This window comes from Podarcis bocagei (assembly GCF_964188305.1).
Source record: "Podarcis bocagei genome assembly, chromosome: 7".
Classification (NCBI taxonomy): domain Eukaryota; kingdom Metazoa; phylum Chordata; class Lepidosauria; order Squamata; family Lacertidae; genus Podarcis; species Podarcis bocagei.
The window spans coordinates 11,409,276-11,428,112 of NC_138132.1; the positions used below are offsets into that span (position 1 = coordinate 11,409,276).

At 44.6% G+C, this 18,837-nt stretch overlaps 1 protein-coding gene across 2 annotated transcripts; it reads right to left on the reverse strand.

Moving 5' to 3' along the window:
• Positions 1-8,259: 8,259 nt before the first annotated feature.
• PRR19 (proline rich 19) lies at positions 8,260-18,536 on the reverse strand. 2 transcript variants are annotated; one of them, XM_081200284.1, is made up of 4 exons: positions 18,203-18,536; positions 13,639-14,619; positions 11,945-12,114; positions 8,260-9,998 (listed from the first exon to the last, which is right to left on the reverse strand). In XM_081200284.1, the coding sequence occupies exons 2-4, from the start codon at positions 14,603-14,605 to the stop codon at positions 8,820-8,822; spliced, it is 2,316 nt and encodes a 771-aa protein (XP_081056410.1). In that variant the 5' UTR covers positions 14,606-14,619; positions 18,203-18,536; the 3' UTR covers positions 8,260-8,819. The 2 variants fall into 2 exon arrangements, with proteins under 2 accessions (XP_081056410.1, XP_081056409.1); XM_081200283.1 differs by lacking the exon at positions 18,203-18,536 and adding an exon at positions 15,617-16,301.
• Positions 18,537-18,837: the final 301 nt, after the last annotated feature.

Here is an 18,837-nt window from a genome sequence, read left to right on the forward strand (position 1 = left end):
AACCCGCGTGTGCGTTGGTCGCAATTCGCCGCTTCTGCACATGCGCATGATGTCATTTTGACCGTCTGCGCATGCATGAGCGGCAAAACCCGGATGTAACGCGCTCCATTACTTCCGGGTTGCCGCAGTGTGCAACCCGAAAATACTTATCCCGAAGCTACTTCAACCCAAGGTATTTCTATTGATTTCAAGTCCATGAAAAAAAACCTCAAAGCATAAACACAGCATAATGTGGCCAATGCATGAAATAATTCAAACACTGAAGCTTTTGCTGTGAATATTTTATATTAAAGAATAAATATTTATGAACGGATACATTTATGCATAGCTCACTGAAGCTGCCTAGCAAAGCACACTTCATTTTTTACCGACACTCCTCATTCTGCCAAGCAGAAGGTCATTCTCTGCTCTGAAGGGGAATTCTGGCGTTCTCTGCAAGGCTTTAGAGATGTCATCAGCCACATAGACAATGCTGCTCGGAGGATTTCAGAATGCGAGAGCATGGAACAGAATTCGCCCCGATGAATACTTAACCCTTGCAGGAGTATTAGTTACAGGGTCTGCCGACGGCGGTTGTGAGAATGGCACTCAGGATTTCTAAGAAGGCCCAAAGCCATTAACTAATTAACCTTCAGTGCTCTGTGGGAAAGAGAGGGCAATGATCCTATAAGGATCTTCGCACAAAGTCGCAAGGCCAGTCTCTAGAGGGGCAGAACTCCTGATTGCCTTTTTCTTTTGTTCATCTGCCAACAGGGCTGCCCAAAATACTGATTCCCTGCTCCCTCGAACACCCTACTTTCCAGAACCCTCTCAAATATATTGTTGCACACAACTCTAATCTCCCAGCGGCGAGAAACTCTAGGGGCTCCTGCGCTTACCCAGAGTGTGGTTTTCTTGGAATGAAGGCCAGTGGAGACTGTATAATCTTTATTTAGGGATTGGCCTCTTGTTCTCTATCCTAAGACAATGTGGCATCTAGCCAAGTCAGGTGAGAAAAAGTCAGTCCATTTTTTGCAAAGGCACCAGAGCATTTTATCTGGGCATGTAAATGAGGGTACTTAACTGGCTAGCTAAGGCCATCACCTTCACAAAAGGAACAGCTTGCCCGGTTTCCTTTTAGAGAGTCTAACCTCACAGATACAGGATCACAGGTTTGGAAGGGATCCACAGGTATCATTCAAACTGATCCCCACCCCAAAGAGACCTATAATAATATCCTCATTTGCCCTCCTACTGTCACAAGCACTACATGTCATCATATATGTCTGTCTCTTCCATACAACAGTCACCATAAGGCATGGATTGCCAACATGGTGCCCGTGAGTGCTATGCTACTGGTGAAAGGTCTCTGTAAATATCCCCTCAAAAATCCATACTGCATAAGAGAATGCTTGCTCTTTCTCCTCATTTCCTCTTTAGACAGTGGCTCAGCCCCTCCTGCATTGAATATGGCCTCTCGTTTAATGTCTACATTTAATTGGATACCAGGATTGGACACCCAGCTTTGTTATGAACAAGAGTTACGCAAAGAGCTTCTGTCTGTGACTGAGCATGATGGTGGCTGGTGTAGGTGCCTTTTCCCTCATAGATGGCGGAGCCAGGCACTGTCTATTTTTCTGCTCTTCTGGCTGTGGCAGCCATTTTGTTATGTTACATCCCCAAAGCAGCCATTTTGTATGACTGGTTCCCATGGCACTTTCTTAAAATTCCAAGTGTGCCCACCAGCCCCCAAGACTTGGCAATAATCCCTGATCTAGGGGACATTTGGTGAGCAAACGGGAAAACCGGATGCACGCAGCAATTCTGACTGGAACCCTAAGCTACCTCCTAATCTCTTGTTTAGGGTTGCCAGCTGATCAGGGAGAAATGGGTTGTGTTCTTTGTGCTTTTAACAATAGCTTGATCTGCAGAGATCAGATGAAGCTTTTCACAGGATGGTAACAAAAGAAGTGCTGTGTAGATCAAACCACTGTTAATAGTATTGCCTTTGGGGCCTCTTTAGCAGTAGGCAGCCCTTCTGTCGGCAGATCTCAAGCATGCATGAAGCCATGACCTGAGTTCCAGATGTTTTAAAGCCTTCTGTGTTTATTCAATGGTGTAGGGAAAGAGAGAGGCTGTAGCTTAGCTCTCACATACACCAGACATCTAAAGCACAGCTCTTTTTCCCAACGAATCCTAGTTTACCCCTCATAAAGTTACAAATCTTAGCATCCTTAACAAACTACAATCCTCAGGATTTTTTTTGGGGGGGGTGTTGTTGTTTAGTCATTTTGTCGTGTCCGACTCTTCTTGAACTCATGGACCAGAGCACGCCAGGCATGTCTTCCACTGCCTCCCGCAGTTTGGTCAAACTCATGCTGGTAGCTTCGAGAACACTATCCAACCATCTTGTCCTCTGTCGTCCCCTTCTCCTTGTGCCCTCCATCTTTCCCAGCATGAGGGTCTTTTCCAGGGAGTCTTCTCTTCTCATGAGGTAGCCAAAGTACTGGAGCCTCAGCTTCAGGATCTGTCCTTCCAGTGAGCACTCAGGGCTGATTTCCTTCAGAATGGATAGGTTTGATCTTCTTGCAGTCCATGGGTCTCTCAAGAGTCTCCTCCAGCACCATAATTCAAAAGCATCAATTCTTCGGCGACCAGCCTTCTTTATGTTCCAGCTCTCATTTCCATACATCACTACTGGGAAGACCATAGCTTTAACTATACAGACCTTTGTTGGCAAGGTGATGTCTCTGCTTTTTAAGATACTGTCTAGGTTTGTTGGGGGGGGGGGGTAGACCTGCATTTTAAATGCATGGTGTAGATGTGATCTTATAGTGAAAGAATCAACTCTCATCTGTTGCTCATTGAAGCTGTCTACATGCGATAGCAGCCACACCCTCTGAGTGGCTTTGACTGGCCGGCTAAGCCAGAAGAGAGTAGCTGATGGGTCTCAAACCTTGGTTAGGTACTTCACCTGCATGCAAAGGCAGGCTCTGGTGGATTGAGTGGATGAGACCAATATTGGGTCCAATGGACAGGAAGGCGGTTTCTACACATGCTGTAGAGGGAAGTGAGGGGCCGGTGGGACTCTTCAACCTGGGAAGATAGCCCATCTAAGAAAAGGAAAACTTGTCACTCTAAACCTCCACTGCCTTGCGGAATATCTTCAGAAGAAGAAAAGGTTAAGGAGTAAACCTTACACAAAATTGGAGTGGAGTCCCTAAGATGGTTGGATGCTGCCTTGTGCGCCTCCTTCTGACACCTCCTGCAGCCAAACTGGTGCCAAATGCTCTGCCTTCCTTTGGACCACATCAGTGAGGGCAAGAAGCAGGGTCTTGTCTAGGCAGTCCTGGACCTCAATACACACTGCCCACGTGCACCCTGGGGAGGTCATTTTGGTGCTGCTGTCTCTCTTGAGACGAATGGCAACAACAACAATAGCGAGAGTATCATGGCTTGCATGCAGAAGGTCCCCAGCATCACCTGCGAAAAGGGATCAGGTGGCGAGCAATGCTTGGAGAGACCTTGATGTGCCTGACATCTTGGAAAGTATCTACCAGTTGAGAGTAGAGAAGCTAGTCCAGTAAGGCTAATGGGGTACTGCACTACCGACCTCATTCTGCCTCCAGCTAGCCCTCACCCTTCTTTCTTACAGCCAATCATGGGAATAGAACTGCCTGCCAGCTTCTTCCTCGTCAGTTTGGGGAAGTTTTTAATGTTTGAAGTTTTATTCTGTCTTTAGTCTTCTTTTGGGTTAGGGTTAGGGTTAGGGCTGCCCAGGGTACCTGGGGAAACCCAGCCAGATGGGCAAGGTATTATTATTATTATTAATAATAATAGTCTATGCTGCCCTTGCAGAACTCAACAGGCAGGAGAATGATGAAACTAAAATTGTTTGGCTCTACCTGTTTTTGTCTGTGGCTCTGTCTATTGTTGGGCTTCCTGCCTTCTGCCCCACAAGTACCCTTGAGCACTGACCATCACTGAGTCCAATCTTGACACAAGGCAGCTTTACATATAAATATATTCTTTTTTTATAAAAAGAATAATAATACAGTGGTACCTCGGGTTAAGAACTTAATTCATTCTGGAGGTCCGTTCTTAACCTGAAACTGTTCTTAACCTGAGGTACCACTTTAGCTAATGGGGCCTCCCGTTGTTGCCGCTGTGCGATTTCTGTTCTCATCCTGAAGCAAAGTTCTTAACCCGAGGTACTATTTCTGGGTTAGTGGAGTCTGAAACCCGAGGTACCACTGTATTATGCATTTTTTGGATTATATTTTACGTACATTCATCATTTTGTCATAAGTGAGTCTGACAGCCAAAAGATGAAATATGGGGGCAGGGGGGAGAGGACAAGAAGCGAGTGGATATGCCTTGAAGAATATTAAGAGAGCCAGAGTGGTGTAGTGGTTAAGAGCGGTAGTCTCGTAATCTGGGGAACCGGGTTCGCTTCCCCGCTCCTCCACATGCAGCTGCTGGGTGACCTTGGGCTAGTCACACTTCTTTGAAGTCTCTCAGCCCCACTCACCTCACAGAGTGTTTGTTGTGGGGGAGGAAAGGAAAGGAGAATGTTAGCCGCTTTGAGACTCCTTCGGGTAGTGATATTGCAGGATATCAAATCCAAACTCCTCTTCTTCTTCTTCTTAAAGAAAGATGGCATTAAGGTAAACTGGCAATAGGATGAGCCTATGATCAGCAAAAGACAAGACAAATGATGGGAAAGGAAAGGTAGCAAAACAAAGAATGTGAAATACAATGTTAGGGAAGGGTAGGTTAGGAAGTCCATATATATAAATATATTCTACACATGCTCTGGGACACTCTTATTATTACTGAGCTGCGTGCAATTGTATTGTTCCAAGCTGCTGTAACAGTGAAATGCTGCAATCTGTGACATTGTTGTCTCACTGCTACAGGAAGCCTCACACATGATCAAGCCTAAGGAAACTAGATTATTCTAGCCATGCTAATGCTGGCTATTTCTGGGTTTGGATAGCCTAGCTGGAAATGTAACCTCTGCAGGGAACGGCTGATATTATACAACAAATCTGATCTGGTTTGTTAAAGTGAAATTAGATGGCGGGGCTGGAGAAAGGGTTGAATCGGGATTTTCAAGGAGTGAACTGGGCATTCCCAACTGGATTTTATTCACACATGCCTTTCCAAGCTTATTTCTCCAGAGAGGAAAAGCAGAGTGGTTCTAGCTTACTTACCTCTGTCTGAAATTTCCTGGGCATAGAGAAGGATCAGCAAAACCATGAGGATAAAATGCAGTCACCAGCTCTGGACACTGTATACCCCAGGCATATGATGACTCTTTTGTTCGTTGCTGAGCTCATGCATAAGACTGAGCTAAGACAATTGAGAAATCTATATATGTAACGATAATACAGCAAAATCTAAGTGTCTGAGAAAAGACAAACTAATCCAGACCAATGATCTCTACATTTGTAGGGAAGGCTTCTGTAAAGAAGCATGGACACTCACCAAGCAATGTTTAATTGACTTGAACAAATTAGCATCTCAGCCTTTACTTCAAAGAGCTCAGGGCTACTATAGACATGTATTCCTCCCATTTTAACTTCATAACCTAGCAAAAAGGGATAATACTCTATGAGTGAATACCATACACCATGGTAAATCTGAAACTAACATTTAATTCCCTCCTCTGAGACATCTCTGACAACTTATCCAATCACCGATGATATAATGTTCTGTATCACTCCCCCTTCCAAGCCATCACTGGTGAATGTTTTGGTAATCCTTATGACATCCTGGAAGGAGGGCTATTAAACTTAGATCCATCTTACAGATGGGCATGGGGATGCTGAGAATGAGGTGAACTGTAACTTATGCCAGCTAGTGAATTTGTGACTGAAGTGAGATTTGAACCTGGAACCTAAGAATTGAGTAGCACTAGTTTCACTGGATTAAAGCAGTGGTGTGTGATCTTTTGCAGCTGAAAAGCACGCTGTACTAAAACGACTAACGTTCCAAAAGCAATGAGACTAGGTACTCAATTTTCTTGGCATGGAAATAAGTAAGGACTAACTCCTGCAATTTCCTTTGTTTGGGCTAATATTTTGCATCAATTGTCCTCTTAGCAATTTTTCCTCCCCTCCCAAGTTATTGCTGTGAAGGTCTGTGCTTTCAGCATAATTTAGGAAATAATCTGATCCAAGTTGCATACTGGTGTAGAGGAATGGGGGTGGGGATACCAAAGATGAATTAGAAAATGTTTGCTAACTATGCAAAGAAAGCCAAGCTAAAGGAACAGCAACCACCTACAGGCAGAATCTGCTAATATGATAGCAGAGAGACTCAGAGTGTGCATTTGGAAGAACAACATCCAATCATCCATGAAAGCAAAGCAATCGGGGACAAGAATGTCACATTCCTTTTGCTAATATTGACAGGGGCTTGACAATAATTTCTATTATCTAGGTGTATCTGCACCAATTCATTTCGGCTCATTGGTTTTTGGAAATATTGGGAATTAATAATAATAATAATAATAATAATAATAATAATAATAATAATAATAATAATAATTTATTTGTACCCCACCCATCTGGCTGGGTTTCCCCAGCCACTCTGGGCAGCTTCCACAGAGACCAAAAATACGCTAAAATGTCACACATTAAAAACTTCCCTGAACAGGGCTGCCTTAAGATGTCTTCTGAATCTCAGGTAGTGTATCTCTGTGACATCTGATGGGAGGGCGTTCCACAGGGCGGGCGCCAGTACCGAAAAGGCCCTCTGCCTGGTTCCCTGTAGCTTTGCCTCTCACAATGAGGGAACCGCCAGAAGGCCCTCGGTGCTGGACCTCAGCGTCCGGGCAGAATGATGGGGGTGGAGACGCTCCTTCAGGTATACAGGACCGAGGCTGTTTAGGGCTTTAAAGGTCAAAACCAACACTTTGAATTGTGCTCGGAAACGTATGCTCGGAATATGCACCCTGTATCAGTTAAAACATGAGAAGAGTTCTGCTGGGTCAAACCAAAGGCCCATTTATTCCAGAAACGTGTTCTCACCAGGATCAACCTGATGCACGCAAACAGGACCCAAGTGCAACAATATACTGGTACTTCCCACCTGAGATTTCTAGCAATGGTTATGCAGTGACATTTTGTTTTCAACCATGGAGGCAGAGCATAGGTATATCCACCAACATGAGTGGGACAAATTTCATAGTTTTCACTATGAGCTCTGTGAAGTACTTACTTTCGCCTGTCCCAATTTTTCCAAAATTCAGCTTCACAACATTGGTTTTCAGAACGGTGCTATATTGAGAGTTTTCATTTTGATCCCTTTCCTAGTGATCCCTAACATGGAATTTGCCTTTTCCCCAGCTGCTGCACACTGGGGTTGACATCTTCACTGAGCTATCCACTAAAACCCCAAGGTCTCATTCCTGCACAGTCACTGCCCGTTCAGACCTCATTAGTGTACATATGAAATTAGGATTTTTTGCGCCAATGTGCATCGCTTTACGCTTGCTTGCGCTGAATTTTCATTTACCATTTTACTGCTCGTTCACTCAGTTTGGAGAGATCCATTGGGAGCTCTTCATGGTCTCTTTTTGTTTTAACCACCCTGAACAATTTGGGATCATCAGCAAACTTGTCTATCTCACTGTTGCCCTCTAGCTCTAGACCATTTATGAACAAGTTAAAAAGCGCAGGTTGCAATACCAATCCTTGACGGGGATGGGACTCCACTTTCTACATCCCTCCATTGGAAGAACTGTCCATTCCTACTTTCAGCTTCTTGTTTCTTAACCAGGATCTGTAAGAGACCTCTCCTTTTATCCCATTATTTGATTGCTAAGCTTACTCAGGATGAGTGTTTGGTGAGGTAACTTTGTCAAAAGCCTTTTAGAAGTCTACATACACGGTGTTGACCAGATCACCTCTAACGTTTGCTGGCATTCTCAGAGAACTCTAAAGGGTCAGTAAAATAAGACGGTACTTCACAAATGGCCATTCGCCTCCAGGATTCTTCGTATGGAGGTTAGTAACTAAGCAGGTAACTACTGCAATGTCTTTCATTTCTTTGCAGTATAAACTTTCTGATAGGGCCCTTCTCCCTCCCAATAATGTTTTCAGCAATGTTATCAGTGAAACCAAACAAAAGCAAAACAACGTATGCCAAAGAACAGTTCGCAATCCCAAGAGGATGCAGCCACATAGAGAAGGAACTATGTGAATAGCATCACAGGCATAATCCAAAGCAAAAGTGTAAAGTTAGCACAGAGGGGTAGTAAAGAACTTCACATTCAACTTTTATGATTCAGATTTATTTTAATTCCTACCCTAGCAAAACATTTGAGACCTCAGTTAATTCCCTTCTCTCTCTTAAAAAAATGAAAAAGCAAAGGAACAGTTTTACTCTTGAAATATCGCAATCTAATGGAAACAGGTGACTTTATCCCGCGTGTCTTGTTGGGTACACTGAGACAACAAACCTACGCTTCATGTTTGTAAAGGATGGGCTGTCATACCCGGAAAAGAAAGAGAAAAGTTTTGTGCCTTCTAAGTGGCCCAAAACAAATGTGCTTTAAATAAAAAGAAATCACAGAACTATGCGAGTGCGTGGTTGCACACACACCACACAGAATGCCGAGAACTGTGGCTTGTTAAAAGTGTTGGAAATGGAAGCTCTGTGAGGAGTGAACTACAGTTCTCTGGATTCTTGGGGAGGTGTGTTGTGATTTTAGGTAAGAAGTAGCAAATGGCCCTTCCAAGCGATCACCTTGGCTTTCCTTTTCATACCAATTAAGCATCCACTCATTTTCCAAGCCTCTATCATTCAGAAATTTGGCTCCCCACACCCTTTCAGTACAACTTCATTCGGGGGAAAGCCCAGGGCTCCGGGGTGGACTGTCCCAACAGATGGCCTTGCAAGGCGCAGTCAGGGGAGTTCCTGTTCTCTAGAGCCTCGGAGGGGGGGAAATACGACATAGGCAGCTGCTGGAAAAACTGCAGCTGCTGCTGGGCTTCTTCCATTTGAAGCAGCCGCTTCAGATCACAAGTCTGGCTCCCAGATCTGGAGCACCCTTTGTCTCTGTTTCTTTGCATTCTTTCGGAGGCCTCTGCCAGTCCGCAGAAGTGGTAACTATTTGAGGTTCTCCCTTGCTCTACAGAGACTTTCTGGCAGAAGGCTCTGGGTTTTGCCAGTACAGAGAACAACCCAGTCCCGTGTGGTGGGTGTTTGCTGAGCATATATCGGTCTGGCTGAGGGTTTTGCCTGTAGGAAGAGCAGTGCTGCTGAGGGGCGATGCTGTACAGCTGAAGAAACTCATTTGGCTGCCCTTGTTCCGAGTTCAGCTCTCTGGAAGTGGCTGGCTGGTGAGCCAGACAAGGGTAGCCCAGAGCTTGGGACACGGGGAGTTTGGCTCCCTTACTGGGTGCTTTAGGGCTCCAGATGCTTCTTAAGACATCAAAGGACGTCTGAGACTCAGAGGCAGCTCTCTCCGTGGGCCTGAGCCCCAAATCCACAGGCTGGCAACTGCACGGCTCCTGCGAAGGATGCGGGCTGTGGAATGGAGCGGGCTTCATCTCTAGTAAATTCCATTGATCTGGGCTTAATTCATAGACACAGGAATGTTGCTGGGGATCAGTCAAGAAGTAATGGCTGGAGCCTTTGCCATCCACGCTCAGATTGACTGAACCCAAGGAATCATAGGTAGCAAAAGGTAGGCAATGCCTTTTGGAAGCACTCTTCTTTGTGTGTAGTCTAGTGCCTACTTCAGACCTCTCTTGCCTGCTTCTGGACTCACAGAAGGCTTCCCCTAGTCCTTGCTCCCAACGCCGAGCAGTTCTGAATAAAGCATCATGCAAAAGATGTTGTTCCTCTGCAGCAAAGGAGCTCCTGGCTAAATTCACATGCTGGGAAGGTGCAGATGAAAGATGGGAGTGTGGCTGAACTGCTGTCAAGTGAAAGCTGTGCTGGCTAAATGCCTGTGGCTCAACAAAGGATCTGAAGTCTTCTCTTTGGGTGGTCTTCTCTTCTGCCTGCATAGGGAAACAACAAGAAGTAGGCAAGATAAAGGAAAGAGCATGATTAGATAGGGACAGATTATCTCTGCTTCTCAGTGGAATGTATATACTTCTGACATGCTCTTACAAATGTTCCATTTCAACTTCTAAGGCTAATTTTGATTCATCCCACACTAAGCCAATTCTAAAGCTTCTGGGATAAGTAAAAAAACAACAATAGTTCAAGGCTAGATCAACATCTTCCTGATGGTGGGTTGGAACCCAGTAGAGCTTTGCGGCTCTTGTACTTTGAGGTTGGTAGCTAGCAAGAATATTGCTGCATAAAAGGAGCCAAACAGAGTAGGATCTCTGGATCAGAAGATGAAAATGACCTGCTGTGGGGCCCCCAGATAAAAACTACTGATGCAATGTGACCTTTTGTAAATGCCTGGGAACAACTGGATGAAATCGGCTTAGGTATTTGGCAAGTTTTGAAGTTAATCTCGGTACCATTAACCTCCCATCCTAGAACAAATAGTGCTCATAACAGCCTGGTAGTCTGACATGCAATGTTCTTTGGCAAAGGATTTGGTGAGAGGGCAACTGAGCATCCTCCTTGGGTTTGTCTACTGTCAATGGATTTATTTGTAATCGCACTCCTAGGACAATCAGCCCAAAGTGCTTAAGGGAATGTGATGTTTCCAGCTGACCTCTTGCGGCAACCTGAGGGCTGCTTCACACACTGCATGTTCACATGGGCATAAAAACCAGGATGTGGTCTTGAAGCCATTTTTAAATGGACACTTAAAGCTGGAACTCAGAGTGTGGTCTGAAGGCACAAGAAGCCACCATCCTCCTGGGGACAAGCAGGTTTGAGTGACTTGATATTGATACCAGGAATGGTCCAAGAACAGAAAAATTAAAGTCAGTCTGTGAGCACTTAGAAAAGGATGCTGTGATTACTAAGACCTAGTATGGGTTTCTCAAAAACAAATAATGCCATATGAATTTAATTTCTTTTATTCTGATAGAGTTACAAGCTTTGGGGATCAAGGGAATGGTGTGGACGTAGTGTATCTTGATTTCAGTAAGGCTTTTGACGAAGTCCCCCATGATATTCTTGCAGAGAAGCTGGTAAAATATGGGCTGGATGTGTACAGAGGAGGGTGACCAAGATGATAAAGGGAAACCAAGCCTTATGAGGAACAGTGGAGGGAATTGGGTATGTTTAGCCTGGTAAATAATGAGATATGATAGCTATCCTCAAATATCTAAAGGGCTGTCACATGGAGAATGGAGTGAGCTTGTTCTCTCCCACTCTGGAGGGTAGGATTCAAACCAATGGCCTCAAGTTCCAAGAAAGGAGATTCTGATTAAACATCAGGAAGAACGTTCTGACAGTAAGAGCTGTTTGACAGGTCCACCAAGGGCAGTGGACTCTCCTCTCTTGAAGGTTAGTAAATGGAGGTTGGATGGCCATCTGTCATGAATGATCTACTCTAGATTCCTACATTGCAGGACTAGATGACCCTTGAGGTACCTTCCAACTCTACAATTCTATAATTACTACATGTATACTACCTTTGTTTCCTTCCTTCCACAGAAGGAAGGCAGGATATACAGGGTGAGTCCTTTAAATGAGGTCCTGTGGATACAGAGTACACATGTTCCACGGGGCCTCTTTTAAAAGACTCACCCTGTATATGTAAGAAAATAAACAAAAATATTTTTTTACAGCTCAAATACATCTATAATGTGGGATGTTTTAATGTATTTTCCCCACTTGCTTTCAATGTATTTATGTGGGTTTGGTTTTGTGTCTTTCTGGGAAGTCACCTTGAATTGCCGTGGCAGAGAAAAACTGACAATAAATTTAATAGTAATAATGATGATGATGATAATAATACCTTCCCAGTGTTTAAACACATTCTTTTCAAACCAACCTGACCTTTCAAACTACCCTAACACATTCTGATGCTCACCATTCTTATAACTGTATGTACAGGACAGGGAGAAAAGCTACTGGGGAAGAAATGTGCTTGTCCTCTCCGCTTTTTCAGAGAAATCTCCTGGTCAGAGTTTCTGCTGCCATTGCTAGACATCTGTTCCAATAGCAACTCTTTCTGGTCCCTGTCAGGTGGGCTCTTGAAATCTGAAGGAGGACAGAACAAATGAACACACAAAATCCCATGTGGAATCAAAAGCTTACAAATGTGAGTAAGGGCAAAGTTAATTTGTCCTTCGGGAGGATGACATACAAGTCCATTAAGCTGTGCAAAGCAATGCAGCAGGGTAGGGAGAGGTGGAAAGTAAAACAAGACAAGTCCCTGCAGCAAGAAGCTTACTGTCTATATTTTGACAGTGAGGGAGAAGAGGTAGAAATCCAGGGGACGAATGAACTTTGGAGTGGCTGAGGGTAGTGGTGAATCGATGGTCACAGGCAAGGATATATCAGGAAGTTAAAGCAAAAAGGGATAAAGGATGGAGCAATGCTAGGATTCGCCCCACAGTTTTAAAAATTGATTTCCTGACAAAATACAATGTAGTAAGTAAACCAAGTACGTTCCAAGGATTTTCAGTGACTGTAGCCTAATCCCCCATAAAATACCAGAAATGAGGTTCAAGCGAACCAGCTCCCTCCACAGTGTAACATGGGATGGCATGGCAGGGGGGGGGGCTGACAAGTTGTAAGTTTCTGTTAACATAGCTGAGAAAGGAAAACCTCACTTTCTCAAAATGATCTTTTTTTATTATGCCCCTACTACTCTAGTACGTTGCGTAATACATTTTGATAATGCACAAAGATCCAGTGAACCTTTTCACGTACAGTAGTACCTCTGGTTAAGAACTTAATTCGTTCTGGAGGTCCGTTCTTAACCTGAAACTGTTCTTAACCTGAGGTACCACTTTAGCTAGTGGGGCCTCCTAAGGTGCTACTGGACAGTTATTTAATTTTTTTTCTATATTTAGACTGCGTCAGACCAACACGGTTACCTACCTGAATCTAGAATAATGCTGCAGTTAGCTCCCTGAACAGTAGAGGGTTCAGGTTGCCTTCAGCAGTGAAGATGGTCAGGCCACCATGAAAAGTTTAAAAGCTGGCTGTGGCCTAATTTAGCGCAGCCTTCTGCAACTATCGGTTGAGTCCTCTGTTAGTGTCAGTTCAACCCTGTGCTAATGGAGGTGGAAGGGTGAACAGAAAAAAGCCCAAACAAATGAGAGAGATTGGGCAAAGAGAAGGAAAGTGTGCTATGCAATCCTAAAATGTGCTCAATTTGGGTTCAGATTTCTACCATCATAGGATCTGACTCCACCCACCATCAGTTGTCCCCTCCTTCTAACCTTTTCCATGTGAAATAAGGCCTTAATAGGAAAAAGCTCCCCAGACCAGCCCTGAATATGAAAGACGATGAGAAGCTAGTGAAGGAAAACATTTGAGAAAGTGCAGGATTTTTTTTTAAAGTCCATTCCTCACTTGCTTGTGTGGTCATTAAAGAATGGTGGCCAAAAGCAAATGCAGGACTTCTACACTTCTTGTTTTCACTATTGCAATATTTCACAAAACTGCTTGTTTTCAATATTTATGGCAAATGCTGCATGCCAAACAGCTGCGTAGCTTGAGCCAAGCTGCTTGACACAGTTCATACTTATGCTGTAGCCTCAACAAGCCCCATACCTGCATGGGCCGTGTCAGTGGTACAACCACCTGCAGACTTCTTGAGCAGCGCCAAGGCAGATAAATCTGGGAGTGTTTTCTTCTGTTCCAGCAGGATATTGATAACAGCCTGACGTGTTTCCCTGATTAAGTTACGCCCAGGGAATACTGCCTTGAGGTCCAAGAGTTTTTGCAGGTCCTGGGCTAATTCCCTTACTGGAGATTTGCCGTTGCCTGACTCTGTTTCTGCTGTGGGGACGGGAGGGACGTTTTCCTTTTCGTTCAAGTCCATCAAGGCATTGCCCTGAAAAGGCTCAGTTTCCAAATCCTCTTGATTGAACTCCACAACCGCAGGTGCAGCTAAAGGCTGGGATGCACCTGGAGTGGCCACAGGATGCTGTGTAATCGATGTAGAGTCCTTATTCACTCCACATGGGTCCTTTCCACTGCATCTCAACTGATCGCTGGGAATAGATTTCTGATCAGCGTCACAGGACTGGATCTCTTCTTCCAGCAACATCTCCATGCCACTGTCTCTTTGTATAGGAGTGATCTCCAGGACCTCTTGCTCAGCTCTGGGGCTCAACAATCTCTCTATGTTAAGTGATTTCACCTCCCTGTTAAACATGCCAAAGGGCTGAGAGAGTCTGTTCTGCGTTATAATCAGAGGTTTGGCAACACAGCCGCCTTTGATAGGTCTGATGGGAGTCGACTTAGGACAGGTGTTAAACTGGGAGCTCCAGAAAGGGGGCAGCGTCTTCTGTAGCGTCCTGCGGTTGGGCCTTTGTTCTGGGATCCTACCGGTAACATTTCTGCCAAACTTGACATAGTTGCGCTCTCGTCTTGTTCGGCGGCGTTTGACCCTGGCAGATTTCTCCTCAATGCTATGCTGCTCTGTTGGGGATGCTCTCAGGTGATGGGAAGAACAGGGTAAGCCAGAGCTGGCTGAAGTCTCCTTTCTTTCTTCTCCATTGCCACAAGGATTCATACTGAAAGGAGCTCCTGAGAATAAGCAGATACAATGGAAAACAGCACCCAATATGCTAGGTTCAGCAACAGACATGAAACTGAGGCTAAATCTGCTGTCCCAGCAGTCCTACATCCCTTGTTTTTTGTCTGTGGGCTGGCATGAGTTTGTATGTTATTATACACACATGCACAGGGTAGGGCCATAGTTCAGGGGTAGAGCAACTGCTTTGCATGCAGAAAGTTCCCTACATCTCTAGACAGGGCAGGGAATGTTCTCATCTGAAATACTGGAGAGCCATGGCCAGTCAGTGTTTAGAGAGCTAAGTGGACCAATGGGTCTAACTCAGTACCAGGTAGATTCGTATGTTCCTATATACCCACAGAAGTGATGGTATGCATAAATCACATATTTGATGAAGTAGACTCTAATCAACAAAAACTTAACACAATAAAGCTGCTAGCCTTTAAGATGCTACAAAATCCTTTGCAGTTTTAATCAAACACCACATACTAACCAGCCCTCCCGGTGTCAAAAATAAATTCAGAGTAAGATAATTCCAGGCAGAGTGGACTTCGAGCAAATCATGGTGTGTTGGTCATTCTGCTGTGCCCTTGGGTGGGTGGTGTTTTGTTTTCTTTTTTTTTCTTGGCAAACTATTAATATATTTTTGTCCATCTCAACTTCAGCACCAGGCATATGCAATTTAAAATATGTACACAATTGCAGCAATAGCCAGCAGATTTTTTTTTCTATAAAAAAACCTAACACCTACCAACTGTAGGGTTTCAGAAATGAACATGGGGTCGTTGGAATGCAGCCGTAGAGTATATGCAGGGCTGTGCCCAGTGTTAGACCTACTTCAGAGCAGACCCACTGCAATTAATGGACAAAAGTTGGGGCCGCTCATCTCAATGAACACAATGTTGGGTAGAACTTTGCCGGCTGCAACCACCCAAGGCCCATTCTTTTTTTAAAAAATGAGGAATAACAAGAGTGCCTCTGAGAACGTACAATGCCCTTTTTACTCACCAGTGGGGCTGATCAGGGGCCCTGCTGCATCTCAACAGGGGAAACGGATAATAGCGGAGAGAGACCTCTCTTCTTATGGCATCTCCCCCTCCCCACACTTTAAACCCTGATTTTTCCAACCCTCCATCTTGCCCCCAACAACCTCTTTCCTCCAACCGCCTAACAGCCTCACTCACGCCTCCCTCGCGGGAGCTGGATGGGCGGAGCAAGCACCCTGCCTCCCCTCGTGCAGAGGCGGTTGTCCCGATGCGGCTGCCCGAAGCGCGAGAAGCGCCCAGGCGACTCTCAGCCTCTTTTCCCGCGCTTCCCGAGCTGCTACGGAAGCCCACGTTCCACTCCCGCCCTTGGGTTTAGCCGCGCCCCGCCCCGCTTGGCGTGGATTGGTCGTGACGCGGCACAGTTCTGTGCTGATTGGCTGCAGGAAGCTATCGGTCGCTACGCTACTGTACCACCTGGGTGGGACAGGTGAAGATGCTCTTTTGAGGGGCTGGGAGCGCCTTGGCAAAGCGCTCTTCTGCAATTATTAGGCGCTCATTTTCAGTCACCCAGATGGCTCACCTTGTTGCTACCCACCTCCTCCTCAAAAGCAAATAAATCAAATTATCCAGATACTGTTATGTATTGTAATTATTTGTACGGTATATGTTTAGCTTTACACGTTTATTCTTAACGATGCCCCCCCCCCCCGCCATGCATTTAGCAGTTCTCATTTTTACATCGTTTTCCCCATCAGGGAAAAAGGCAGGATACAAAGAAATAATAATAAAAAATGCAGACTAAAATCACAGCCCCCATGGGCGTAGCCAGGATTTTTGTTAGGAGCGGGAGGACTTTCGTTAGGGGGGCAGAACCGACGGGATTGGTCAGTCAGTTAAATATTTCTATTGTTTTATTTTATCTGGGGGGGAGCAGCTGCCCCCCTTGGCTACGCCTATGAGAGCCCCTTCCCTTATTTATTTTTTTAAGTGCGCTTTTTCTGCCAAGTGACAAAACAAACCATTTATCGAACTTGATTCACAATGCACCAAGCCTCATTATTTATAACTCTGCCTCGTGAATTTAATATTGTCAAGCAAAACAGGACGTGGCCTCTCTGCTCCATAAACAATGGGAATTTCAATACAGTAGGTACATCCCCCCCCCCCAGCTGTGCATCTTCTGACATACTTTGCATTGTAATTATAGCTGGGGGCTTGTAGCAGTCTGCCCCCTTTCCCTAAGCTTTTTTAAAAAAAATAAATAAAAAAGGGTTGGGAGACCCATGCTGAAGCCTTCAACTCATGGTCAGAGATTACATGTGGAGAAAAGTGTGCAGGCAGTAGTCTGCCCAACTGCTCTCTAAGCAGTAAACCTGTTTGCGCCATTTAGTTTTCTTCCCACTGAATGGCAAGGTACTGAATAACTGGCAAGCATTGCAAAACATGAGCATAGCCAGGATTTTGTTGGGGGGGGCAGGATTTTTGTTAGGGGGCAGCACCAATGTGATTCGTCAGTTAGCTATTTCTATTGTTTTACTTGATCGGGGAGGCAGCTCCCCCCACCACCTACACCCATGCTGCAAATATTTTATTAATACAGTTAAATAACAGTTAAATGTACAGTTAAATAACTTTGCATATACTAGACTCTCCTATCTATGCTTACAATCTAGCTCAGGTAGAGAACCTGGGGTAAAATGCAGCCTCTCACTCCCAGGCCTTGCAATATCCTCTCTGCCCAGGTCACAACCCTCACGAGCTCTGCTTTACATCCCTGAGCATTTTTGCCTGGCTAGAATTTGTTTTTGCACTCTGGTGATGCTCCTTGCTTGTCTGGATGGAGGACAGAGAGAGGGGTGTCTGAGTGTAGAAATAAGCTTGCTGTAAAAATGTAAAATTTACATACAGTCATTGCTTTTCCACTTTGGCTTTTGGCTTGACCCACCAGTGGCATGTGGGGACGCGGGTGGTGCTGTGGGTTAAACCACAGAGCCTAGGACTTGCCGATCAGAAGGTCGGCGGTTCGAATCCCCGTGACGGGGTGAGCTCCCGTTGCTCGGTCGCTGCTCCTGCTAACCTAGCAGTTCGAAAGCACGTCAAAAGTGCAAGTAGATAAATAGGTACCGCTCTGGAGGGAAGCTAAACGGCATTTCCATGTGCTGCTCTGGTTCGCCAGAAGCAGCTTTGTCATGCTGGCCACATGACCTGAAAGCTGTCTGCGGACAAACGCCGGCTCCCTCGGCCTATAGAGTGAGATGAGCGCACAACCCCAGAGTCGGTCACGACTGGACCTAATGGTCAGGGATACCTTTACCTTTACCAGTGGCATGTAGCCCTTGGAATTGGCCCCAGAAAGGAAGGTGGCCTTTGGGCTGAAAATGCTTCCCCACTAGGAAAAGACTGGGAATTTGATCTAAGGTGTGGCAAAGGATGAGATTTCTTAAAACACTTTCCCTGTGTCCTGTGAACCATATTTTTTATCCGTGTTCCTTTTTTACTTGCAGTGTGCATTACAATCTTGTACATATGCACATAGATAGCAGGTGAGAGAGGCTAAAAGGTGCTTTTGGAGCAGTTTGTGAAAGCATCCTAATTCAAATGCAATCACCTGGAAAAAGTCATTCCAGAGCACATATTATTCTTGCTCGCAGTGAACTGAAAGAGAGGCAGAGAGGGAAAATTACTTAGGTTATCAGACTGTGAAAATATGGGCTCTTGTGTTGCTGTTACCCTTACTGTTACAGCACAATTATGTTTGGATTGGCAAGATGGAAATATTTAAAATAAACTATTTTGTTTTTTTAAAAAACCTCCTTGGTTTATGATGCATCTCATATTGGAATGCAGGACACTGGAAGCAAGGTTTGAGCCAATCCATTATCTGATTTTGCAACAATCACTGTTTAATTTTTTTTAAAAAAATCTAGTCCAGTGTATATCATAGTATTGAAAAAGTTTTTAGTATTTAGGGTTTTGATAATTCCTCATACCGGATATGTATACTCCTTAATAATTTATTTCCAGAATTATCTGAACTTTAAAAAAAAATGTTTCATGCTTGGCTGTTGCTAAGATGAGTTGTCCAACTATACTAATAAAATTGAACATCGCTGTCTAATGGGTTTAATCTTTAGATATCAATATTTGAACAATGGAAGCCTTGTTTACATATAATGATGAATGTAATTTATTATCACTATAGTAATAAAAACTCAGAGCCTCCATCCAGGGTATTTAATAAAT